The following is a 27,844-nucleotide window of genomic DNA, read 5'->3' as shown; positions in this document are numbered from 1 at the left end:
ACAGCCATGGCATGGTAATGTAAACTGACTTTTTAGACAGACTCTATTATCCAATGATATTCTAGTAAATTTAGTTTATTAGAATCTAGTTAGAAATCTAGTTTATTAGAATATCATTGCTATTATCAAAATCTTTTAATACAATTAAAATAAAACTCTTTTTAATAATGTGCGTAGTTATTGAATGAGTAAAGGGGGCCATGAAAATATTGTTCATAATCTGCAGAGCCTCAAAAAAAAAGGTTGGGAACCCCCTTTTTTAGGCTGTGTGTTGTTTTTTTTATTATTTATATTTAATAAACTAACAGCTAGTTCATTAAAAACTTTTAAGTATAATGCTATGGTATGCTATGGTAGAAAGCTTAGTATCATAGTGAAATTGCTGCTGTGTATTTTATTTATATTTTTTAATCTGTTCACGAAAGACAGAATATGTAAACATAAGAATATTGAACAAGACTCATGGTAGAGGTACTTCTTATATTACAGCAGAATTTGTTATTTTAATTTTTTTACACCATAATTTTATTATTATTTTATGGATCGATTTTTTTTTGGGTTTTGTGTAACAACATCGAATCCATTATGACAAATGACAACTAATAAGTATAGGAAAAAGTAAGTAGTTGAAGTTCGTCGACCGTTACGTTTATTTTCTTGTGGATATGTGACTTGAACCAACTAATTAATCTTGTAAAATGGACTCTGAATCTTTTAACCCTGATGACCACGGCCTGAACATTTCCGCTCCCGCTTCTCCCGATAACCTCAGCACGAACTTGGACTTGATACCATCTAATAATAATGACCCCAGCATTCACACCGACCCAAGTTCTTCACAGCCTTTAGCAATTGATTCAAAAGGACATGCACGCTGTATAAATTGTGGCTTAAACGTTTCAAGAATGCGAAGACATAATTATGTTCGAAATTGCAGAAGTGCGAGATCTTGTACGAATAAGATATTTTTTGGATAAAAGCAGTTTATTTTTAAATACCCAATTTTTTTTTAAATCAATTCCTTAACTAGCTTCTTATTTATACTTCGTGTTTTTATATTCATATACATGCATCTAATCTAAATGGTATGGGTATGGCTATAGCCATTTCGGGCCAAGATGTCCCAATAAATCCTTTATGATAGTTTTCATCATTTCTGACAGATTTGACTAGGGTAGGTACCCCATCCTAAGACTAGCCGTTCCCAAGTTATCGGCCATGTAACATAGGCTTTAAAGATTTGGATGGGTTACTCCCGCTCGGTAACACCATTTCGTCAACTGTTGACGATCGGGAAAAAAAGTTTCGTTTGTTCACAGTGTTGACGAACGCTACATATTATTTCGGATAATTCCCGTTCGGTAACACCTTTCGTTCCTGTCGTTAACACTGTTGATACGGCCGATACGGCCTTTCGGCTTCTTTCGGGCCCTTCATGGAAGGGCCCGAAAGAAGCGTCCGTGGAGCTCCTTGCTATGCCAGACCTCCTTGCGATCGTTGACGCGCAGTATGTACCACAGGTTTGCGCCAGTTCTCTTTTACTAAAGATAGTGGAGTGAAGCCATTGTCCACTGCTGCTACTTCTCGATGCATACCCTCGTTTACTTTCAGGGTACATTCCCTAAGGTTGCACACCTCACGGTTATGAAGGGTCTTAGCATTTAATAAGCCTCGACCCCCACACTTCCGTGGGATGTACAACCTCATGATCGATGAACGAGGATGATGTATACGATTTGCAGTCAGCAGTGTCCGGACTCACCTGTCCAGGGTGTGTAGTTCAGTCTGAGTCCACTTGAGTATGCCAAGAATACATCAGAACCGGCATGCATGACCCAACCGTTATAGGCTCGCACCTTGTTTTCGCCTGATAACGAACTTTTCAGTACTTTATTCATGCGGCCAAAGAAGCGTGCCCGTAACGATTGCTACATATCCGGTCCATTGATGCCTAATCCTTAGTATGCTTAATACTATTTTAGCAGTTTCTGTAGTTATTAGCAAATTATTGAGAGGGGGCTGTGCGGCCGTGGAAAAGGCGGCAAATTTTCTTCAGAAATATTCACTGGCGCTGGCAACTGTCTCTGTCACACAGGTAGTCATCTAATCCAAATTCAAACGAAATTCAGGGGTAGATGCTAACCGTAAAATGGGGTGAATAGGGATCGAGAGGTGAATAGGGTCAGAAGAGGGGTGAATAGGTATAGGGAAATTCTTCATAGTATCTATTCACCCCTCTTCTGTCCCTATTCACCTCTCGATCCCTATTCACCCCATTTTACTGTACCTAATAATTATAAATAAAAACCCATTTTACATCAATAAAAATTTATTTATTTACAATTTAAAAAAAATAATAAGTGACTGCAGTATATCTAATTCGAAACTATGTTAGTACATATATATAGAAAAGCCTAAAATATAAAAACAGTAAGTGATAAAAAATAAAGGACAAAATCAATGTTACTATGGCGTAATTTTGGAAAGTACGCTTTTGTATCTTCGAATACTTGAAACATAATTAGGTACTATTGATTATTACTTACTATTCATTATATAATTTAAGAAAGGTTTAGGTCGTTGTACTATAACACCACACGCCACAGTACGACGTTATTCCCTATGAAAAATGCAACTATGCAAGTCATCTAAATTGTAGACGTATATAATTCGGCCACTACAAATCTAAGTACATAATATATCCAAATATATATACGTACTGACACGTATCATCAAGCGCTTCATAGTTAGACACATATGAAACCGTTAACATTCTCTATTATTTGACCACCTTTTAACAAAATTTAAAATAGACATAAATAAGGTTGTAGCAGACCACACTTATTTATTGCAACAGTTAGTAACCCGGTGTAATAAAAAATATTTAGATACAAAAGCCCGCACAAGTCGATAATGTTGATCATAAAAAATCTTAAATAAAACGAGTTACACTGAGATCTATATTGATGTCTTTAAGACCTCTCTAAGGAGCTACAAAGATCAGGAACTCTTGTCCAACTGCCTTGACTCGAGCGTAACACGAGATACACTCAGGCCTCTTCGTGCGTTATTTGATATCTATAGTTTATAAGGCGCATTATTATTATATATATATTGACAAAAAAGTACTCCGTGATGCAGTCGAGTCTTTTCCATAATCAAAATTTTTTGTTCTCAGCAGTTAAAAGTCCCTTGTCCTTACAGGCCCTATAAGTTATCGACCCTTAAAATATTTTTTGCTAGACTAGGAAAATAATAATATACAACTATATCTAATAAATAACTTATTGACGACGTCTTAACCGTAATAACAATATATTTATCAAATAATGTATTTTATTGTTAGCAAATGATAGACAAACAAATCCTTTATGAATGTTTAACAAAATATACACCTTATGCAATAGTTTATGTAGGTATAGCAAAATTGCATTTATTGTAATTCAATTTGTCAAGTTTTACACTTAAGTACTTATCTAATAAAAACTTAAATAAACAAAGTTACAAAATTATCAGTTTTTTTTAATTATTATAAACTTATATCTTTAATCTAAACCTGGCATTTCTACTGTAGAGATTACCTATGTATTATGTACAGTGAATCGACATGAATACACAATTCTGTAATCAAATGCAAAAATGTCGTAAGCTACGGAAAGTTTGTAGTGTACTAAACGAAGTATTTGTAAAATAAAACGGCGTTATACAATTTTAGTACCTTCTGAAATAATTATCGATTAAGAAGTATGCTAACAGTGTAGGTATAGATAATCTGCGAATATATTACAAGTCTAGCTTGTTTGTAATATGTTGAAGATTTCAATTTTCGGAATTTTTACGAAGGTGACGTTTATAAAAAAATCCTAAATTAATTACATGGACAAAATATCTACAAAGCTATAAACGACCACACCTCAGTGAAGAAACGTAGTAGATAATCGATCCAAAGTGCTATGAAGAGAGCAAGTGTAGTATAACGCCATTCACATTATGAGTCATGGCTTGAAAAAAAAATTTTACAAAATTTATAAAAATGATGAAAATTTAGAACTTGCAAAGTTCTTGATTTTCGAAACAGCTTACAAACAATCTACACGTGATGTGAAAATATTTTGCTTATATTTTATAGAGTTCTTCATCAATATTAGTGATTACTAAAATATATGTCTTATGACTTAGGCTACTATTATGTATTTATTAGATGAATTTTTAATCGATGATGTTTCACTTAGGTTTGTAATGTAGGTATTGATTGTAATTCATTCATCTCATGATTATTGAATAAAATATGTATTTGATTAGTTATTTATAAAATATATCGTAAAAAATCCATGTTTAAGTTATTGTAACGACTTTTATACAAAACAGGAATTGGTAGGTACATTACGCGAAGTTTATTTCTCTTACATATTTGCATATCCAATATATTCACCGCCGTATTAGCCTCCAGTAAAATTACAAAATTCTAGTACATTGAACAGTAACGTTTGTGTCTTCCAATAAACAGAAAAAGGTTTGGATACAATCATTACGACGTGTAACATTTTCAATAGTTTCGTTGATAAACATTGGATACTCTTGCGAAGTCGAAACAGATCGCTATTCAATACTAAGCAGGAATGTCTTGTGCAGTAATGAAGGTAGGTAATGAAGTATCTACTTACAACAATATTATTTGACATCTTTCCGCCCTTGAGTAATCAAGGGCGGAAAGATGGTTGGATTGCTGAAACATTTTCTTATCATTTTTGATGCAGTCATGTCCAGCCATACATTATGTTTGACATCAAATTCTTCCATTTTCAATGATTGGTGTAGCTACCCTGTACATACCTTTCTTCATTTACCTAAATCAACACTGCGCACAACTCCATTTATAAGTTGTAATAGTCCTTTTCACGTCACTTATTACTTTGCGACGAAGATTCGTCATGATCTTCTGTAATTAAAAAATGTACCCTTATGAACCAAGTCATGTGTTATTAGAGAGGCAATAGCAATATAAATATAGTATAATAAATAGCATTGCAAACTAGGCTAGCCGATAGCACATCAATAACGAAAGATAATTTAACAAAACAATCTAAACATATATGGGCCAATTTAGTTTCCCGTTTCTCTTAAGCCGGCTCTGCGGAATTAATCTCACTTAATTTTTAGCTCACTTTGATCTGAGCTAGACTATTGCATCCCTAATTTCTTCTTATGCTTATGGTGTAATTTTGTTGTTTGGATGTTTCCCCTGTTTTGCATAAGGCAACAACCGTCAACCGCGTTGTTATGTGAACGAAGACTCAAATACAGGTTTTGGCCGTAGCGACTCTTTTCTGAAGCCGAGAAACCGATTACAAGCACCCGCACTTGCTTCTTTTTTCCGTCGACTGATTTTAAATTCTTGAAATGTAAATAAATGTAGGTAGGTAACAATATTTTGGCGAAAAAGAGCCACCGCTACAGTTGAAGTTAATAGAACATAATGGATAGACAGACAGACACGCACAATCCGGTAACCGAAGCAGGCGGTTTTTACCGAATTCAAAAAAGAAAGACGTCGTTTGAATATATATTTTTTTTAAGTTCGTGGTACGCCGTCAATTGCGGGCCGTTTTCAAAGTTATTTATTTTTGTTGGACAATACCTAGATTTTCTAAAGGAAAGTCTGTAATAAATAAGGTAACCAGGATTTGAGGACAACGTCTTTCGAAGTCGTAAGGGAAACTAAATATGGCAGGCTTAAGTATACCATAGTACCATATCAAGGTATGTTATAGTTGCCATAAAACCCATAAATGTAGATATGTACTATAAAAATACAATAATATTAAACTTTCTTTCATAATAAATTTCAAAATAACAGTAAAATAATTTACCTTCGCTTGTCATGAAACACACAGCAACTTTTGTGTCTATAAATAAAACGCGCAATGCTTGGCTGAGCTTTTACAGTAAGGGTCTGTTTCACAATATCTAGATAGCTGTTATTTAGCAGTATGACTCAGTAGGTAATCATAGAAGATAGTGAAACAGATAAACCTTACTACCTTATGATGAGCATGACCATAGAGTATTTTCCAAATTTCTCAAAACTCAATACTTACTTCGAACTGTCAACGACAGTTTTCTGTAACGTAGAATGCTCAAACATGTATGCAGTAAAACCCAGAACTGATTAAAATAATTTTAATGTACCAAGGTACAGTATCCATAGTATATCCCAAATTCAGTAGGCAATTGTTTTTGTTGAAACCAACAATTATACCAAGACCTCTTACTTATGGTCCATTATATTATTCATCATTATTTTAATCGACTCTGGGTTTTTTAGCATCCTCCTTTGTACGAGATTGTGGGTTTAATTTCAATTAAATAATTTTTTTCTGAGAAATACGAAAAAGTAATGGCTGATTATTGTTAAATGAATTATGGTATGGAAAAGACGAAAGATGACAAAATGATTGAAAAACAATTTACTACACTTGTCGCAAAGCAATGCAGAGCTTATAGTAGGATAATTAAAACACAAATTCAATATATTTTTTTCTGTAACGTAGAATGCTCAAACATGTATGCAGTAAAACCCAGAACTAATTAAAATAATTTTAATGTACCAAGGTACAGTATCCATAGTATGTCCCAAATTCAGTAGGCAATTGTTTTTGTTGAAACCAACAATTATACCTAGTGCGCTGTAGCTTGGTGCGGCTGACAGATTCAGTAACATTTCGTATCACTCTTGAATGATGCTGCGATTTAAAAATTATACCTTAGTATTTTAGCTGTACCACATTCGTATTATGTTGATCCATACGGAAGTGTAGTTAATTAAATTAAAACCATCCACAAAGTTCTAGTCTTTAAATGAAATATAATGGAATGAAAAATAAAGTAAAGTGTTATGCGTATAACGTAACGCCATAGTCGTGTTTAGTGATGGGATGTACTGCTACGATGGATGGGTATCGATGTATTTTTTGGAATAAAAAACGAAAATCGTGCGTCGTTCAATTATTACTGTTAAAAAACCTTTAATTATGTGGGTAAATCTACTGTAGACGCGGCTCTCTCTGCCCGAACCACAGTGACTTTATCTGAGCACAAATATGTAGTAGGCATTTTTCTAGACATTTCCGGCGCCTTTGGTAATGGGTGGTGGCCAATGCTACTACTTAAACTGAAAGGTCGTAGTTGCTTTAGTAACAGACGTCATACAGGCATCTGTCACCCGCACCATGCTACAGCGCACTAGGTATAATAAAAAATATAACTAAATTATTGTATCATGATCTATAGTGTGGTCGCGGTTTGTATGATCAATTTTATCTAGTAAAAGCTTTTCGAACAAAATCCCGTCGTGGTAGAATAGTATTGCAAAACCTTGTAAGGTTTGGGGTAAATTGGGAAACTGACTTGTAATTCTCGGAAATACAGTTTCTTCTCTATATTCCTCGTCTCTTCATTGCGTAACAAAGCAATAGTAACAGTAGTAAAAGTTACTCACGCGCCCTGATATACAAAATTGTAATAAGTTGCATGCTCTTGGCCCGTTCGGTTATGGTTTTGGCCGAAACGAATAGCGTTTTTGTGACCTTTTCTTATGGTCCATTATATTATACATCATTATTTTAATCGACTCTGGGTTTTTTTAGCATCCTCCTTTGTACGAGATTGTGGGTTTAATTTCAATTATATAAACTCAGAGAAATACGAAAAAGTAATGGCTGATTGTGATTATTGTTAAATGAATTATGGTATGGAAAAGACGAAAGATGACAAAATGATTGAAAAACAATTTACTACACTTGTCGCAAAGCAATGCAGAGCTTATAGTAGGATAATTAAAACACAAATTCAATTTTTTTTTTTCTAATTAGTCAGTCAATTGTTATAATATTATGTACATATACATTGCGTTACTTATAGCTAGATTTGTAGAAACAGTCAGTAAACGTAAGTCAAATCCAATTTCTTACATTAATATCAAATTATATTTTTACTACAATCTTATAAAATCGCAAGCAATAGCTGAGCATCTTATTTCTAATGCATAACAAGGGTTTAAAGGTTTTTGTGATCAGTAGATGACACTATAATATGTGGCGTGAGGTCTAAGGCAAAATTGCCTAGTGTTTCTTTCAGCCAGGATAGTAAATTTTAATTAGTTCTCTACATCTGTGCACACAAAAACGTTAGCCCTCATTATGTAAATAACACATTATCACTGTAAACAGCACCTTGTCAGACCGGCAAATGAGCAAACGATAGTAAGTAATCGACATCGCCTATGGGCACAGGCAACACAAGAGGGTGTTGCCAGCTTTTTGTTAATGGGAAATTGGGGAGTTGGAGATTAGGGGAATCAGGAATTGAGGGATGTAGGATTTGGGCATAGGATTGGAAGATAACAATAAAAAATATGGCACAGAATATCAATTGGTAAATATAATAGAATTAGGTATACTACATACACTTACTACTGAAAAATATTTAGTTTAAATCCGGCCGAAGTTAATCTGCAGCACAGAACAGATAAGAGGTTAGAAGGGCCTTGTGGGCGGGACACGCGCGCCTTTATGAGCAAATGCTCAAAACACTCAAATGCTCAATTTACCGGCGAACAGCCGTTTTCTTGTTTTGACAGTGTACGTAGCTCCGCAAAAATATTAAATTATGCCGTCTTGCGCTATTATAACGTATCGGAAAAAAAGCCATTTGTGTAGTGTAGCATGAGAAGGGATTTCTTTCCACTGTTAAGTCCAAAATCTTTAAAATACTTGTGATATTTGTAATTAGAAGATTAGCATTATAAAATATTTTGACAAAAACGGTATAATCGCCAGCAGACTAATAGTAATACATTGCTTGCAATAGATGGGTACCATCTTGCACTACGTGAGCAAACGCGCAATGTATTACGTGCATTGCGAGAGTCGCGAGTACTGAACCAAAGGTTCATTTTCTTGAAATCTATGACATCGATAATGGTGTCAATTTGTAATGAATGGCGATTGTTACTATGATACAGTCGATTAGTCGATTATTATCAATAGCACACTTTATAACTAAAATAAAATTATTTATTACGATTAATTAGTAATTTAGAATATGAGTAAGTTTTGTGTATTTTAAAAAAAAAATTATTTAAACTGACATATGATTTATTTTAATAATTATGTTTTAGGTTTCCAACAGATCCAGGTATAAAAAATTGTGGATTGAGACAACTGGTAGAATTGATTGGATTCCTACTAAATTTGTACTAAATGTAGCAACGGAAATGTAAGCTTGAGAGGCAATTGACTTTATTTAATAAATATGATAAAAGTTTCATGTTAATGTTAATAAGTAATAAAATTGTTTTTAAAATAAAGTTATGTATTTTTATTTATTAACTTTTATTACTTTGTTTCAACTTCGCATGCATACAATTTCACAACATGCATGTATACAGAAGTTAACATATTCTATATTACTTGCAAAACAAAAAGCAAGATTACATTAATTTTATCGAAATCAACAATCGACCTTTTTCTCGCCTCATACATGAGTTTTTATGCGTGTAAGAGTGTACGTTAAATACAGTTATTGCGTTAGTGTGACAGATATCAGTAAACTCTCGATCTAAGCGTGTGTTATTTTATTGTGTGCATAATCTGCTCAGGCATTGGTCTCTTGGAAATTAACGAGTGGGAGAAACGGCGACACGTGTTCTGATACAAATTAGGAACTATTTTCTTTCTAATTTCTTTATCTGTTCTGTGGTATGCAGCGCGTTCCGCCCACAAATTATATATATTGATTCCTAATATTTGAGTTCTAATAGTATGCATGTATAGTTTAAACTCTACTGCAAATTCTCTACTTCAGCAAAATATAAACTATAAATATTTGTCCAGTAGTTAGTGTAATCAATGTGTAACTACATAATAACCTTACAAGAGGTAGCATATCAGTGTAACATTAACATCTTTGGTAAGATTCCTGTAAAACTATAATAAAGGAATGTCTTCCACCAACACATTAATATAGAGATAAATATTAAACAACACATTGTAATACTAAGTTATCCATTCATGACTATGTTATTCCAACATAAGCTGTCAAGCGTCTGGACCAAGTCATGATTTTATGTCAGACAGTCGCTACATTGTGGGTCGCGGAATGCTGCTCATGAATATGAACCTCTATAACATGGTTTGAAACTAGTCGTCGTCGTCGAAAGTATGTAAAATAAGCAAAAATTTTTTTTTGTATTTTAAACTTTTGACTAGGTCAACTTAAAGTGTGGTATACATACTTCAATGGCAATAATATTATTTCTTATTTATGACACATCTTCATACAGGGTACCAGTCAAGTCGACTAAAAGCCTTTTAAGGTGTTTTAGTATTTCTAATTTCAATATGGAACCTCAACCGCCTTCAAAAATCGTTGAATAACTTGTGTGCTCTATGAAAATATTAACCCACAAAAATTATGTAACAAAAAATTCTACAAGCGAATGCAGATTCTCCTTATTTTTGGGAGTCTAAAATATCAACAAAATTTTTAGTATATAATATATATCTCTCTTCCTTTAGTAACCAGTATTTTTAACCAAATCTTAATAGTTTAGTTCCGTAACTTAAAACCATTAAGGTTTGGCCCTATAGTAAAATTATTCTGAAACAATTTGTACTATGCAACTCCTTGAAGAATCTATGTCAACTTAATTATACTTCACCTCTTGAAATATCGTTAAGTTGGTCTACAATTATAATACTGTTATAAAATAATGGAGATCAGTAAATAGCTAAGATTTTTTAGTACTAGAATACTATAAGGTATATTTTACTAACTAATACCCTTACGAAGCGGCAAATCGGCCGAACGAGCTTAATCGAAATTAATCGTGTTATAGTCAGTCTTATTCGATACACAAACTGGACAGAGAACGTCGGTTCAATGAGAATTACTTTGTCTATAGGGATTCCGGGTGGAATTTGTGTGTACTATTTACACACTTGCATACATGTATTAAAGTGAACAACATAACACACGATGCATTAGTTTCTACCACATCTGTATTCGACTTATTTCTACATTACTATCAGATTTAAGTTTTAACTCTAGTTAAAAATGTAAAGTTAACATGGTAAAATTAGTCTTTTCGTTACTTATGTATGTATCACAGTTGAATAACTATATTATAATAAGAAATAAAATACATCAAAACACAAACATTTTGTAGGAATATCAAATTTTCGACTTTAATTGTACCATCACGACATTTTTCAAATCGATCATGGAAACAGTTATCCCATCAAAAACATCCTGTAAAAAACCCAAGTCTCGCAGCTCAGTCTTTCTACCGTCAAAAGTTGTGAGATCCATGTAATACCAAGTCGGTTAATCTATTTAGTGTCTACTTGAAGGACCTTCTGTCTTAAGTTATTACATAAGTTATTATCATGCCAATATTAAAAATATTTAACGTTTTAAACAAATAGATCGACTTGGACATCGCTTGATTTGATTATTAGTATGTATCACACTACACAGCACGACGGGCCAGCGACCAACAGGAACGAGAGTTTCAATCGCGTGAGGCGCGAGAGACTAAAGAATCTAATATAATATTGTAATATTCATTTTGTTTTCATGCGATGTCCAAGTCGATCTATTTGTTTAAAACGTTAAATATTTTTAATATTGGCATGATAATAACTTATGTAATAACTTAAGACAGAAGGTCCTTCAAGTAGACACTAAATAGATTAACCGACTTGGTATTACATGGATCTCACAACTTTTGACGGTAGAAAGACTGAGCTGCGAGACTTGGGTTTTTTACAGGATGTTTTTGATGGGATCTCACTTCTTTTTGTAGAGCCTTTCTTTTTGATACCATCTACTTCTAACGAATTTTGTTAAAGGTCTTATGATATTTTCTTATTTTTATATGTAGTCTTCCTCTTTTTCTTTTCCGGTACTACTTCTTGAGTAGAGAGCATTAACACCTTTTAAATATTGTAAGGCTTGGTAAACCTTGTTAATATCTACAATATCCTCCCACACTATTGGAGTAAAATAGAGGCCAGTCTGTCTGTAAGGAGGCTAGTCGCGCTAACAATTTATATATAACAGATTTAAATTATAATATATTGTTTTATTAGATTTTCGTACTTCAAGACATGTCCAATCATGTGTTTTTCATTACGTCGACCATTTTACAAGTAATAATGTTGTTCAGTTTCATGGGCTAAACACACCCTTACCCACCCTATACCCCCTCCCTTGCCTCATATGGTAGGTACCTATCTACACCTATTAAATTTATAACCACCACCAACCACCAACTGCATAAATAACTTTGTAATCCCATATATTTATATGGGATTACAAAGTTATTGATGCAGTTGGTGTATTTGGAAAACTGGACCGAAATTACAAAATATTTAAGTTTTCCCATGATTAAGACACTAAACTCTATATGTATTCCAAATATGAAGCTTCTAAGTCTGCTAGAAGTGCCTTGGACTTTTGATGATCGGTGAGTCAGTGAGTGACAAAATTTAGAAACTTTAACAAGTTGTCATTCTTAAACTACTGGTTCAAATTGACTGAAATTTTAAATATTCCGTGTTTATACAATGCCGGATTAGTTACTGAAGATTCAGGTTTCTTGCTTTATCCACAACCGAATTATAGGGGGTCGAAAAAGGCCCGAATTGCTTCGAGAAAAGGATGGTACGGCCGTGCCGCTTTTTTTTTGCTCGACTTGGCGGGGGCACTGCCGTGCCCCCAGATTTAGAGCGCTTAAACATAAGCGGTGTGTTGAAAACGACAGCGGCAAATGCTGTCGTCGACACGTATCGTCGGCAGTGGTAAACGCGTCGACAGCACACAAATTACAGTGACATAGTGGCAGTTGTAGCGTGTCGCGTCTACCATTCGCCTTTATCAGTCTATTATAAGTGTACGCACGCGTTGCAATTTGTGAAATGAGATTCAGTGACGTTATTGACGTTAAAAAAAAACAAATACAGAGCGTGGATGTCGGTATGTAAGAAATTGTAAATTATTTACTATTTCGCAAACTCCACCACCGCCGAACTTAAAAGAAAGTGCGCGTATTTGTCGGCAAGGCAAAGGGCGCAATGGGTGCGCAAGCACTAAACAGTCACAGTGTGTGCAACACGCACACTGCTCATTAATAAGAGCTCCGTTGTCTTGAAACTAATTGAGCTTTTCTCATAACTTGACGTAAGTAATCTGTATTTTTAAATTTACTTTTATAATTTGTAGAGAAGTCCCCTGTCAGTCTGCCTGCTCTAAGTAGTGATAAGAAATGACAAAAGGGTCAGTTTTGGTGCATATTCAACGGACTGTGACTCTTTGGATGAAAAATAATGGTCTGCCAAATATACAATGTGATAGGGGTGAGACTTCTAACCTGTTAAGGCTGAGTACTACATCTAATTGTATCGACAAAAAAAATATATGGGGGGTTGAACCCCCTCCCCCTAAAAATTATGGCTATTTTAATATTTCTTTTACTTTACGTGATATCAAAGGTTGTATGCGTCGTAGAAACAAAAAAAACGGTAGCTAATAACTAGTTCATTACTCTTTTCATATATTTGATAATGTTTTGGTGAGAAAAAAATCATTTCTGAATTATTTTTACCGAAAAAATTGCTACTTTTCAATATTTTCAATTGGAGTTTCAACCCCCCATATTAATTCTTTTGTCGATAACATTAGATGTAGTACTCAGCCTTAACGGGTTAGAAATCCCACACCTATCACATTGTATAATATAAAAATAATGGTTGAAACTTTGAAGTCCTTCACAGTTGCGAAAAAAGAATTATTAAAAATATTTTCGTCCTCACAGATGAAACAAGTAGAACTACCTGCGCCCAAATGTTGCAGTTTCACATTACTTCTCCAAAAACTACAAAAGTAAATCGGTTTCAATGATCGATCTGTTTCCATGTCAGTGGTGGTCCATAAATAAAACATAATTATCAGGTAACATAGTCAGTTCACTTATAAATATAAGTTCTAGTACATAGCTTAAATCTAATAACACAGTCTTTTAACAGTCTTTTAAATTCGCAGCTTTATGTCAAGAATACCATTTTAGGTTTACTTTGTACCAAAATCGAAATATTATTTATCATTAATTATTATGTTATCGGCTTACTCACGTATTTGTTTGACGAGGAACTCTACTAGTTTCAAGCCTTGCTAGAGGCCCATATTCATGAACAGCATTCCGCGACACACGACGCGGCGATTGTCGCGCTGTGAGCGCGGTATGTGACACCGTTTTTGCGTCGACCCGAGAATCGAACCCAACACCTACGCAGCCGCCGGCGAAACGAGTCTAACGAGCCAACATCGTCGCGCGCGCCGGATAGTACGTGTGAGTCCAGGTGGAGGGCGCGATGGGCGCGAAACTCTAGTCGCCAGTAGCAGCGCGACAATCGCCGCGTCGTGTGTCGCGGAATGCTGTTCATGAATATGAGCCTCTAGCAAGGCTTGAAACTAGTAGAGTTCCTCGTCAAACAAATACGTGAGTAAGCCGATAACAGCCAAATTACTAATTAAAATAAAATTATTATTTATCATATCAGTCAACGAGAAACATTGTGCAAAGAAACGTAAAAATGATATTAATATTTTAGTTGGTAAGCATTCCTTATAATTTCGCTATAGAACGCGTTCGTCACAAATTAATTATCTTATTAGGTTGGAGTGAACATATTAAATGTACATACCGCAATGTTATTGGAATGGACCATAGGGTGGCTGGGGAGGATATCTGCCCAAAACATACGCATTATAATTCTGCATGTTTTGTACCGACGGTGCCGGCGCCGTCACCGTCGCCGTCGTCGATGTTGAAGGACGAGCTGGTATTTGTGGATTTACTGCTCCTCGCACAGGAAAGTTTGAATATGATTGAAGAGCATTTGGTACATCTGAAAGACATAAAAAAATAAATACAATAACGAATTCCTGGAAGCGGAAACGTGGTTTAAACTAAATTTTGACCGGATTGTAACTTACTACTGGATGTAGAAGGATATGCCTGTGGATAGTAACCTCTAGTCGGTGGTGGTGGAACAGCCGGCTGGTACGGTAAATACGGTGATGGCGTAGTGACAGCTCTCACTTGGGGTTGCTGCGCAGTTGGCGGATGGGAAGCACTAGGAGGATGGGGTGCAGTCGAAGGGTGTGATGCGGTCGGAAGATGAGGACCACCGGGAGGATGAGGAGCAGTTGGAGGATGGGGCGCGCTTGCAGGATGGGGAGCAGTCGCGGGATGAGGGGCTGGCGGCGGGTGGGGTGCACTCGGAGGACAAGGTGCAGTAGCACCAAGGGCATTAGGCAGGTGAGGAGCGTTTGGCGTGTGAGACGCATTTGATAAGTAAGGAACCGTCGGGGGATGTGATACTGCCGAAGCCGTAGCCACTGTGCTAGCCATTCCACTAGCGAATGTTCGAACTGTGATATTCGTTGTACTGGGATATCTGATGGAACTTGTTACTGCCGTCAGAGTAGCACTTTCTGCCGTATGTCCATTAATGAATTGACTAAATCCATTGTTGCTTATATTTGATGCAATTGGTCTGCTTCGATCCGCGTTTAAAATTTCTTTTGCACGAGATTCATTAATTTGATTCCTCTCGTTAGTAGTAGCCACCGCTAAAAAAAAGAAAATGAAATGAAAATATTAATTAAAAAAGAAAAACATGAGCATTAAATTATACCACTGTTATTTTTATTTAAGCAAAATATAATATAAAACAGGCAATAGTGTGCTTTACAAATAGCCCAGAAAGTGTGGCCTTTTGTCTTGACATTTTAAACGGAGCTTAAGATAAAAGGCACCAGTGTTGCATGGATTTGATTTTCCAGGCTGACTCCAGCGGCCTTAAACCGAGGACAATCTAAGATAATGTGCTTATACGATAAATTTCCTTGTGCGTACCGCCATACGAGATAGTAGCTAACGCCGACCCATTAGCAATAAATAAGTGAACCTGCTTCTATAAATTAATTAAATATTCGTAGTTCTATCACTTACAATTTCTTATCATCTCCAACATTGTCTGTATAACGTCGGTAGACATATGATTCACCGGATTGGCTCTCCTGGTGAACCCAGCGAGGGACTGCAATAGTGGAGATTCATCTATTCCGACTGGTGCAGGCGGCTGAAACATATGAAACACATTTTCATAAACAGTTACTATATAATGTATATGAATGTGATATATATTTTGAGAGTAATAAAACGTTTACTAACCGTTTCTACAACAGTTCGTTGATTGCGAAATACACATTCTATTAACTGCAGTAGAAACTGTCTTGGCACGGTGGAGGTTTCCTGAAAATGGAAAAATACAAGTGTCAGAGGAATAGAGTACGAGAGATTTTGATGCTCTTATGTACGTTTGGACATTGTTTCCCGTTATTTAATACTAGCTACATCCGCGCGGCTAGACCCGTTCTGCTTAGCTCCTATTAATAGTAGCCTGATGTTTTATAACCTTCCTCGATAAATGGATAATCCGATACAAAAAACGTACAAACAAACAAATAACCGAGATGGGTTATTTGTTTGTTTCAGCTTTATATGTACTTTTTGTTTACATAATTAATTGAAACTAGATGGCAACTACATAAATACAAAAAGAGATTATCGGTGAAGAATTCACTAACATTTTTTAATGCTTTCATGATCTAGTCTAGATCTACTAGTTCATCAAAACATTATATGTAATGTGTCCCACAACTCAACGACGTCATAACCAGCCGGTAGGTCTCCTAATAAGGTGCTTAAAAGATTTGCATTGATAAAAAATCCTTCTGCTGACAACTGATCCTGACAGCTACTCAATGTCAGTTTCATCACCCCTGGTTAGCTCTGACCACTGTCTGGTGAAATCTATATCCACACACTCCCCGCAGGATCCTAGTCTCAGAGGATCTCGGCGGATGTGGCGGTACAAGTCAGCAGATTGTGATGGGATGCGATCTTTCTTTGCATCCTATCCTTGGCGGCCTGTTTGCTTCTCATCCAGTGACCCGTCAGCTTGTGCGGATGCCGTAGCGGGGGTGCTGCGTCAGGGCATGGAATACTACATCCCATTCTCGGACGCAGCATCTTTCGGTGGCACTCGTCCATGGTTTGATGCCGACTGCGGACGTGCTGAGGCGCGAAAGCATGCGGCATACTTGGCATGGGCGGATGCCAGGCACCGTAAGGCTGGCGACACTCCTCAGAAGAAGAGAGCCTTCAACCGGGCAGCCAAGTCATGCAAAAAGGCATTGCGGATGGCTCGATTTTTTCATTGTGTATTTTAAACCACTACAATTTTATTTATTTATTAATTAATGTAAAGAATTTTATAGTATACTAGCGACCCGCCCCAGCTTCGCATGGGTGCAATGGTGATATATTATACCTGTATTATACATAAAAACCTTCCTCATGAGTTACTCTATCTATTAAAAAAAACCGCATCAAAATCCGTTGCGTAGTTTTAAAGATTTAAGCGTTCATAGGGACATACAACATGACAGAAAAAGCGACTTTGTTTTATACTATGTAGTGATCAGAATAGATATGATGTTGGAGATGGAGGAGTACGTACCTGATATTCGACTATACGACTTGGTTAATATGTATTATGAGAAGTTTTCACGTAGATAGGATGTTATTGTCATTAAAAAAAATGTATAAAAAACCAAAAATAAAGGTAAATAAAACAAAGCAATTTTTTTATGGAATAGGTGGCAAAACTAGCCACTGAATCACCTGATGGTAAGCGATCAGCGCCGCCAAATATAAATATTATTTCCCATATCCATGATAAGTCATGTTAAAAAGCAAACAAAAAATTGCGATATATTTTCCTCTGCCAGAAAAAAGAAGAAATCAGAGTACTTAAAATCCTATAGTGTATTATATTTTTATTGCCATGCACCAGAATGCGCGACACCAGAATACGCGAAATTGGGACCAGGGTGCCTACTTCGCGCATCCTGGTGCCAATTTCGCGCATCCTGGTGCCAATTTCGCGGGTTCTGGTGCCATTTTTGCCTATGAAACCGCCCTTTCTTAACAGGTCGATGGACATGGTACAGTGTAGTTATATGAAAAACACTTACAGAACTAAACGTAGACGCTTGGTTAAACTGGCTGAGTAGTTCGTGCTGCGTCGGCTCAGAAGACTCCTATATTTAAACAAGAAGATAATTAATAGTTTTTCATAACTTATTAAATTATACAGTTTGTATCTTTCTGGTACCTCTATATATTCATCGAGAATGCGAAACCAATCTGAGCTCACGGCTGACTTCAGCAACAATCTACCATTGGCATGTTCTGCAGACTTCTTCTCGAATATGTAGGACTGGTATTCGTATTCACACTCCAACTTCTGCAACTCCTGGCGGTACAGCTCAGCCCTAGACATATAATTTGATTGGTTACTAATATATCTCATGCATTAGCTTGGTATACAGTTATATATTAGCGTATAGCAACTATTTTCTAATTTGAAATAAGCTATCTTTAGTAAACGGTACACTCTTGTTATTATATTGCCGGAATCAGAACAACAAAGGATTTATTATGATCTAATTTTGAAACCCCGGGATCATTATTTCGACAATTAGAATCGCTGTGCAGAAATCCCATATATCAATGCAATTACTTTATTTTTAAGTTAACAAGTTCACAATTTAAAAACCGATATTTCAACTTTTCCTTAATCCGATGTCAGTGAATGTTGCAAATAGTGCTAGAATTATAGCCAGGATGTTATATTTTATTAGGCTTAGCAACTTACTTGGCATTTACTCGTTTCGATAAACGTCAATATTAACCGATTCCGTGCGGAAGTCTTTTTAGCAATCTTTAGTGCCTGGCGTCAAACAAAAATTCTGTGATGCCTCTGAGGCACCAAGCGCCAGAAAGTTTGATGATTCCCCTGGGGAATCATCCGCCATGAATTGTCACTTTTATCTTGTTTTCGTGTTTCTACTTGCTAAAATAATCATTTGACATTTTGTATCTAACGTAGGCAGTCAGTAAATTCGTTCAGTGCGTTTAAAAGTGACGATCTGTGTGTTTTTATGGAAATGGAAGGTAAGTGACTAATTTATATTAGGGGTCGTAAACCTTTTTGCATTATTTCATGGATTTATTTATTCAAGTGTTCTAAAGAATTTATACACGTACCACTTGAGTATGAAAAACACAGCACAGTAAAAAAGCACAGTTAGTATGAAAAACTAGCGGGACAAAATTATTTTGTACCAATACCAGAGCAAAGCAGCTTGTCTTGATTCTTTGGCGTTAGAAGGATCATTTAAGACATGTCCTAAATTGACTTTTGTCCGTCTAGTTTATCAAAATATTATACTGTGCGCCGGCGCAAACAATTATGAACGGCGTAGTTTTAAACAATAATCAACCGTATACGCAAGGAAATACGGTACTTCGTAGGCGAAGGGCCGGCGAACAGCGCACTCTTTGTACGTTTTTAGGCAACAATGAACCTTATGACAAAAGCATTTGATTTTTGAGAAACATTCCAGAAAGTGGGCTGTTAGAATTATAATCAATAATAAAATGTGTCGGCAACTTGGTTTACAACCCCTGATGTCAGCTAATTTGCGAAATTACTTAAAACGAACATTGTGGGCATGATAAGGGTGACAAATAAAGACACTTTTATTTAGGGGGCTCTTTTGACGAATGTCGTTTAAGCCGAGTTTTGTATGATTTAGTTTTGTATCCTCTCGGGCACCATACGCCATACGCAATAGATTTACATGGTGCCTGTGCGGCATCATCCGCACGGAAACGGTTAAGTACACAAATGGTGGTTTACTCACGTGTTGTTAAAAATATTTTACTTTTTTCTTACTTGTTACATCGCACAGCATTACAGCATATTACTTGAAGCCCGCGTGCTATTTAACCATTAAGCTCTTTGTTTGCATATTATTCAGTGTACTAGATGATTAGTTTTCGCGATCACGAGGTCTCCTTGGATTTAAATAATTTTGCATAATGCAAGCAAAAATTTAAGTGGTAAACAATATTAATTATATATTACTATAAATTCGCTTCTCCACTATTAAAAATTATAAATCGTAATCAGAATGCGCTTCGCATAAAAACACTCGCCGATTCATTACCACTCTCATACATCACCGTGTCAAACTTTACTCCCGGAAAAATAACACAGCGCTACTATTTCTTAAATAATATCATGCGAACAAGTAATATGAAGAAGAATCTCATCATTGCAAACCTGAGTTCCCGCTGGATACAGTTTTCGCAGTGGCCGTCAACTTTGACGCAGTCCGCTTTCTTGGCTTTGCTTGGACCGGCTGAGAACAAAATAAATATGCGCCAAGCAAATAACATTAGCTATCCTAATGCAATTATAAACAAAATTCAATAAACATCAACACAGAAATATTGCCTGCCTACAGGTCTTGCTCTTTTAATGAACGCAATAAATCATTTACATAAACATAACACCAAACAGAATCATGTTCTAAACCAATAGTTACAGATTCACAACAAAATTAATAATTTCCGCACATGAGCTAATTCAGTGGGCGTGCATGTGTTTACAAGACCTATAGGTTATACCCGTAGTTAGCCTGCACTGAATCTTATTTTTAAATCAAGGGAGATTGCCTATTTACTTTGAAAAATAACTATGCCTGACCAGGCCTGGCGCACTCTCAACTGTAGGTATAAACTTCTATAGGGTTGAGAACAATTCGAGGCAAATTTTCTAACATCTACACTTGCGAAGCCATTGGGTTGTACTTAATTTCAAATTGAGAGGGTAAGAGACACACAATGTCATATATTGACGCAATTTAAAATTTGAAGAATATAGATATATTGGAAATAAATTAACTCGAATTGACAGATAAATAGAAAATGTATTTAAATGTTAATTTTTAATTTGTACTAGCTTCCGCCGCGACTCGGTCGGTCTTCGCGTAGACGTTTTATTTCTCCATTTGGAGTAACTCTGACAATGACATCTTATTAATATCTATTGGACCCAAATACGGCTACGCCCTTAATAATTAAGCCGATCCTTCTATTGAGCTACTGCTGTTGAGGTCGCGTTCTGTAGTATTTTTTTCATAGTGATTCCGACTTTGATAAGTAGCATGTGGTAAATTACTGAGAGTGACGAAAAGTTTGCAAAAATAAAGTGATCGTGACAATGCAACAGAAAGTTAATTGAGAGCTTCGCTACAGGTTACGGCGCTGAATCCACTGCGGGTAACGCTACGGGTGTTCGCGGTTCTACAGAACAACGTCTATGGATAAAACTGAAAAATTTAGATTTTTTCTACGTATTTTTCCAGGGAAAAAAGTATCCCATTTTATGCCCAAGATAATAAGGTATAATTATACCAAGTTTCATCGCAATCGAACCATTAGTTTTCATGTGATGCCTGAACATACAAACAAACAGACAGACAGACAGTCAAAAAATATTTTAATCATATATTTGGGTTTGGTATCGATCCAGTAACACCCCCTGCCTGCTGTTTATTTTTTTCAATATTTTCAGTGTACAGAATTGACCCTTCTACAGATTTATATGTATAGATTAATTCACAATAATTAGCTACATGTTGATAAATGTGAAATTTATTGTAAGAACTTAAGTAGATATTGACAGAATCAAATTGTAATAATCGATAGTTTATTATGTTTTTTTTTAATTTATTGCACACTTAATAATTAATTATTTATTAATTTTAATTAATATATTAATTATGACCGCAAGGAGGTATGGCAAAGCAAGGAGCTCCACGGACGCTTCTTTCGGGCCCTTCATGGGCCCAGTGTAGATTTTCTGGTGTCCGTATCTTGGCTACGATACAGTAATCTCTTTGGGGAAACTGAAGGATTTGTCTGTGCAATTATGGACGAAGTTATCCTTACGAATAACTACCGGAAATATATTATTAAGGATGGGACTGTTGACATATGACGGGCATGTCATAGTCCTGGTGAATCCATAAGACATATAATTTCTGGTTGTGGTCGTTTGGCTAATGGTGAATATTTACATAGACATAATAAGGTGGCCAAGATTATCCACCAGCAACTTGTTTTGCACTATCAACTTGTTGAGTTTGAGGTTCCATACTACAAGTATGTGCCCGACCCAGTTCTTGAAAACGGCCATATTACGTTGTACTTTTTTTTGAGGGGGAAAATCATCTAATTACTTCTCTCGTCTTGGGCGAGAGGGAGTGTCAGACTCTTACTGACTAAAAACCACCCGTTAGGTAGTCCGCAGCTCCGGATCAGGCTGATGGCACTTTGAGGCGCGCGCGGAACGCGACGCGCCGCACGCACGGGTCTGGATCTGGTCGGGCGGCGAGCTACTGTTACTCGCCATCCGCAGACCCGCACTTACGGTGGCCGGAGATCGTCGCGCGATCCCCGACGCCCGGAGTGTCTCTCGCGACGGCTGGGGCGTGAGGTTCGTTCCCTCACGCGCCCCGCCTCCTCCTTAGCTAGCATGACTGCTTCGCAGAAGGAGGAGACGGCATCCCAGTCCCCCTCGCTCCGCACCATGGCTTGTACCAATGCCGGACGCGAGAAGTCGCCGTCGCCGACCACATCCCTGAGGACACGGCGGTGCTCAGCCCACGCAGGGCAGACCGCAACCGTATGTTCCACCGTGTCCTCCGGGCAGTCCTCGCAGTGATGACACCCGGGCGTTTCCTCCCGCCCAATCAGAAACAGGAACCTACCGAAACTCCCGTGTCCGGTAAGCACCTGCATAAGGCAGTTGTCCCACCGGCAACGATTAACGTGTAACGAGTAGAGCTAGAACTAGCAACGAGTTAGCGAGACGCGTGGCGCGAGTGCATAGTTCCGATATTTGTGTAGCTCAGCTATAAACGAGTGTGCGAGTGAGGCGGGCGATTACTCGCATCAGTACGATACGCACTGTAGAAAAATGACCATTGGTTGTTCTCTGGCGTAAGTTCTAATCGCATGGCGAGTGTCGCCGAGCGAGTGTTATCTTTCATAGCTCTTGTCGCTCAGCGACAAACTAGTGAAGCGAGTGCTCGCCGGCAGTGTGAACAGTCAGCGATCAACTGTTAGTATATGCATATCTTTTGTTCACACGGAAATTATATCTATTGTACGTTTCTTGAGCGAGAAAATATCCGATAGTTAGTCGTTTTCTCTAAACTTTCTCTAACTGCCTTAGGCGGTAGGTGAGGACGCCATGGCGCCTCTCTAGCCACTCTTCAAAGGGACTTACCGCTGCAATGACAGCGAGCCCAGCCCTCGGTTGCGACAGTCGTTGCTGCATATCACGTTGTACTGGGATCGGTCTATCATCACTGATAGAACTATTGTAGCCAATAAACCGGATATAGTGGTGATAGACCGACAAGCGCGCCGCTCGATGATAATCGATGTCACCATCCCCCATGACGAGAACCTCGTGAAAGCTGAGAAAGATAAACAAATAAAATATCTTGACTTGGTTCACGAGGTTGTCGATATGTGGAATGCGGATTCGGCTATCATTGTGCCGATAGTCGTATCGGCCAATGGGTTGATCCCTAAAAGCCTCGACATCCATCTTAGGAGGCTGGCGTTGGGCGGATGGATTAAGGGCCTGATGCAGAAGCCAGTACTCCTCGAAACGGCACGTATTGTGAGGAGGTTCCTGTTTCTGGAGCCCTAACCATCGGTAGCTTAGACCATGCTCCCGCTACTGGTCGGCTCCTATTTTTATATTTTTAAATGTTATTTTGTTTTTTATATTTATAAGTAATGTTTAAAAATATAATTTTAGAGTGTTTTAAATAAATATATGGAAATTATTTTTAAGTCTTGCCAATACGAGATAAGACCATCATCTTGTCAAATCATAAAAAATACGATATATGTACATTATAATTATACTTATTGTTTTTATTACAAACTAGCTTTTGCCCGCGACTTCGTTTCGACATACGGCAGCATTTTGACCACCAACCACGCGGGTTGGTGGTCAAAATGCTGCCGTATGTCATGTAAAATGTAAATTACTTGAGAATAATGTTACTGTTAGCATTTTTAAAGATATGCATTCCATAGAGACCACTGCCATTCATAATTTTATAATTATGATGAAAAGTAGCCAAGGTTATCTATATTATTATCCTTTAATTTCCTATATTAATATATAGGTAATCCTATCAATAAAAAATACATTTTTTCATTGTTATATTCCATAAAAAACATTCGTGTAAGCGTAACCTCAAGACAAACAGAGTTACTTTCATTAACATTTCCCACGAAAAAATTACTATCGAGTAAGTAAGGAATTGTTTAACTCCGCTTACTATCACTACACCTCTAACAACATCAAATCATCAAATAGCAATAACACACTACCCTTACTATTTGCAATGAACTGTGTGTAGGGATGCTGAGTAGTTCTTGCCGATAATGAAATTCTAACAACAATGTACATTATCAATCATTTTGCCTATAGATTGTAATAAATTTAATTGGTTGCACCAGGCCTGGGTATTTTCCTGAGTTCTTTCGTAACAGTTACTATTTACCCTGCTAACTTGTCATAATTTAATCAAATTTTTGTGTGTAACCTGTCAATCAAGTAAGTCTATAGTGAATACGCTCTTAATGATTACATCCCTACTTACCATCAGGTGGGATTGTAGTCAAGCATTAGTTTTTATCGAATAAAAAAAAGTTACTACAAATCTGATATCATATTTTTAAAATCGATAGCCATAATTAACCAACCTCATCGACATAGCCAAACTAACATTGTATTTATTGATTGGTATTTTGCTTACATTAAAATAAAATTATTAGTAGCAGTCCAAGTATGCTATAAAAAACTGCCTGACTGATTTTCTGCTTATTTCTGAGGTATTAGAAAAGTGATGTCACAAGCAAAGACACATATTGAAGAATAATGGTTGCACTTTTTGAAAGTCAACCAACCAAATCTTGTTATAGTTCTGTCATTAAATGAATGTGATACACAATACATGATTGTGACATGTCAAGTGATGATACAATAATATAAAAATGAGTGGAAAGTTAGATGTTGTTTGTTACATCTATTAGAATTATATAATTAGTAATGTATCACGCAAGAATGTCTCCATTGCTTAAACAAACAGAAGTCACATTAGAACCAAATATTCAAGCTTTTCCACAAAATGTATTGCTAAATATTCGCGCATGCTATTTATTTTTGATCGACTCTTTAATGAATATTTATTTTTACTACGCTGAGCATCAATTAGGTTAGGTAAAAATAATAGAACAAGAAGCTGAATTTGTTACAATAACAGGGTGTAACACATTTCGTAACATAATATAATCTTTGTTCCGCTATATGTATAAGCACTCTTTCCTTTTTATGTTTAACTGGTTTGTGCTGTGATGCGTCTATGACCACTTGAGAAAAATCCTGTACTATTGAATAAATTGTCACATATACAAACACAAAATCACATAGGTAAATAGCTAACCAATATATCCTAGTTTTATAGTAGAACTATTAATTTTGTACAAAATACTTAAGATTTTCTTAACTGAGGGTATTTTGTACTCATAAAGGAAAAAAACTTGTGTTACAAATTTATACTATCCTCCTTGAGTTTATACCAGTTGTTAATTTAAATGTAACAATATACTGTAACAATAGGATTTTAATGATAATTACCCTCATCAGAACGCTCGGCAGATCTTTTGACAGCGCCATTTTTATTAGGAGTTGCATTAGTTGGCAATGGCGGAGGAGGTCTACTGGCATCAAACCTGCAATAAAATACATAAAGATTAAATAATAAATGATATTTATTTCTGTAACTAGGTTATACAATAACACTTTTACATGTCAATAATTTAAATAGCTAGTGAAGCCGGCATTTCCTATCCGACTACTCTGAGAAGAAATGCCGAAACAATCTCAGAGGTCATAGTCTCTTTTAAAGTCCAGACAATGAAATAGAGGCTAATGTGAGAGAACCATACAAGTTAACTTTTGAAACACTTATGGAACAGATGGGGACTTTTAAATTTTTAATTTTTATAATAAAATAAAGGTCTTTACCAAAATTCAGCCATGTCGGAATTTTTGTTCTTTCATTACTGTTTTCAGGTCTAAATTGACTGGACTTTTCTTAAGTCTAGTAGTGGGGACAATATATTTATTTTTACATCTAGTGTTTATGTTATCACTCTACTTTTTGAATAAATTATTGCTTTTGTGAGCATACACTACATTTTCATAAAAGTATTGAGAGGGAACAGTCAATATATTAATTTCTTTAAATAGTTCCCTAAGAGAGTGCCTCAGACTAAGATTATAAATTGATCGAATGGCTCTTTTCTGCAGCACAAAGACAGACTGAATGTCATCAGAATTTCCCCATAGGAGAATACCATATGACATGATACTATGAAAATAACTAAAGTATACTAGTCATGCTGTATTTACATTGGTTAAATTTCTAAATTTTTTAATGGCATATCTTGCGAAGAATCTTTAAAAATGAGACTACTTTTATATATCACAATATAATACAGATTTTGGCCAGTGGGTCGTTTTAGGGGCAGATTTTTCTATCTGTAGCTTAACCATAAATAGGTTATGACGAAAACCAAGGAATCACTTACATATGTGGCAATGGTGGTGGTGGCTGTGTCGTTGTAAACATTGTGGGACCGTTAAAGGCAGGTGGAGCTGTAAAAAATTTAAATGCTTTAATCAAAGTTGCATGTACAAATTGAAATAAACATATCTAATATAACATGGTTTAATTTAGAGAATGTTTGTATAATGAAATCAAGGTACCTGAGAATAGGGGAGGTGTCGTCTGAACAGGCGCAATAGCTGTCGTTGGCGGCGGCGGAGGTGGTGGAGGCGGTGGCGGCGCAAATAATGAAGATGCTGGAAGAGGTGGCAGCGCGGAACTAGGCGGCGGGGGCGGCGGGGGCGGCGGAGGTGGCGGTGGTGGTTGAACTAAATATTCTCATTCACATACACGTTCATAGGCGCGTTAGACATAGCTGCTTATCTTCCTGCCAGAGCTCTAGGTATTCGTCCAGATTCTCTTAAAAAGAGATTCTCTTCCTCTCTACTTGCATGCAAATACGTGCAATTTGGTCTATTATCAGAACCTGTTTTGTTCTGATAATCGTGACAAAACCTCAAAGATTTCTTTCATATATTTCACATTTAACTCGTGTCGAAATTTACACTGAGCACCTTTAGTGCATATGCCCCAAACAAAGCCGCGACATTTCGACTAAACTTATTTTTTTGATCTGTAGATTGTCGATTTGAGGTCTGCGGCTGTGGCGGTAAAGGAGGCTGGCGGCCGTTTTGTTCGTTGTTGTTAGTCATGAACTGAAAAATAAAAAACTATTAAACACATGTGATATGAAATAGTTAAGAAAACAATTTATGAAATGATAACAACACGAACCGCAATCACTCCAATTTTCGTAAAATTTGATAAAAAATTATAATTATTATCTATGTACACCACCACTTACAGCTGTACAAGCAGGTAAAAAACTGCCGATTTTTTATTTTCATTCGCATTAAAGGTTGCTAATGTGCCTAAAGATATCAAATATCACTTTACCACCGACCACATTCACATTTAACTTAAAATTCCAAGTAAAATTGCATACGCACACCGCCACCCACCGCACTCGTTGATTGTAAGTGTAAATAAATAGACAATAGACCAGAGACAGAAATGGTCATTGGCTTGTCCTTTA

General features: G+C 36.4%; 2 protein-coding genes across 3 annotated transcripts in view; both read right to left on the bottom strand.

The window, feature by feature from the left end:
• The window catches only part of LOC118263655 (uncharacterized), a 41,356-nt gene extending 13,512 nt beyond the window's left edge, over positions 1-27,844 (bottom strand). Inside the window, exon 1 of one of the 2 annotated variants that reach the window (XM_050704325.1) lies at positions 27,759-27,844. The gene's annotated coding sequence lies outside the window, so the exon portion shown is untranslated. Of the gene's footprint in view, positions 1-27,543; positions 27,692-27,758 lie in introns of those variants that run through there. The other variant, XM_050704323.1, reaches the window with a different exon arrangement.
• On the bottom strand, positions 2,312-27,763 carry LOC118265819 (protocadherin-15). Its single transcript, XM_035579039.2, is given in 15 exon segments — positions 2,312-4,939; positions 14,766-14,969; positions 15,058-15,696; positions 16,079-16,208; positions 16,301-16,381; positions 18,169-18,234; positions 18,309-18,468; positions 20,325-20,403; positions 25,776-25,870; positions 26,732-26,798; positions 26,910-27,087; positions 27,090-27,269; positions 27,271-27,366; positions 27,369-27,464; positions 27,614-27,763. Coding segments are annotated over 13 exon segments (2,061 nt in total). The 5' UTR covers positions 27,462-27,464; positions 27,614-27,763; the 3' UTR covers positions 2,312-4,939; positions 14,766-14,772.

Source organism: Spodoptera frugiperda, chromosome 25, assembly GCF_023101765.2.
Source record: "Spodoptera frugiperda isolate SF20-4 chromosome 25, AGI-APGP_CSIRO_Sfru_2.0, whole genome shotgun sequence".
NCBI classification, from domain to species: domain Eukaryota; kingdom Metazoa; phylum Arthropoda; class Insecta; order Lepidoptera; family Noctuidae; genus Spodoptera; species Spodoptera frugiperda.
This window is presented reverse-complemented; position numbering and strand designations above follow the sequence as displayed.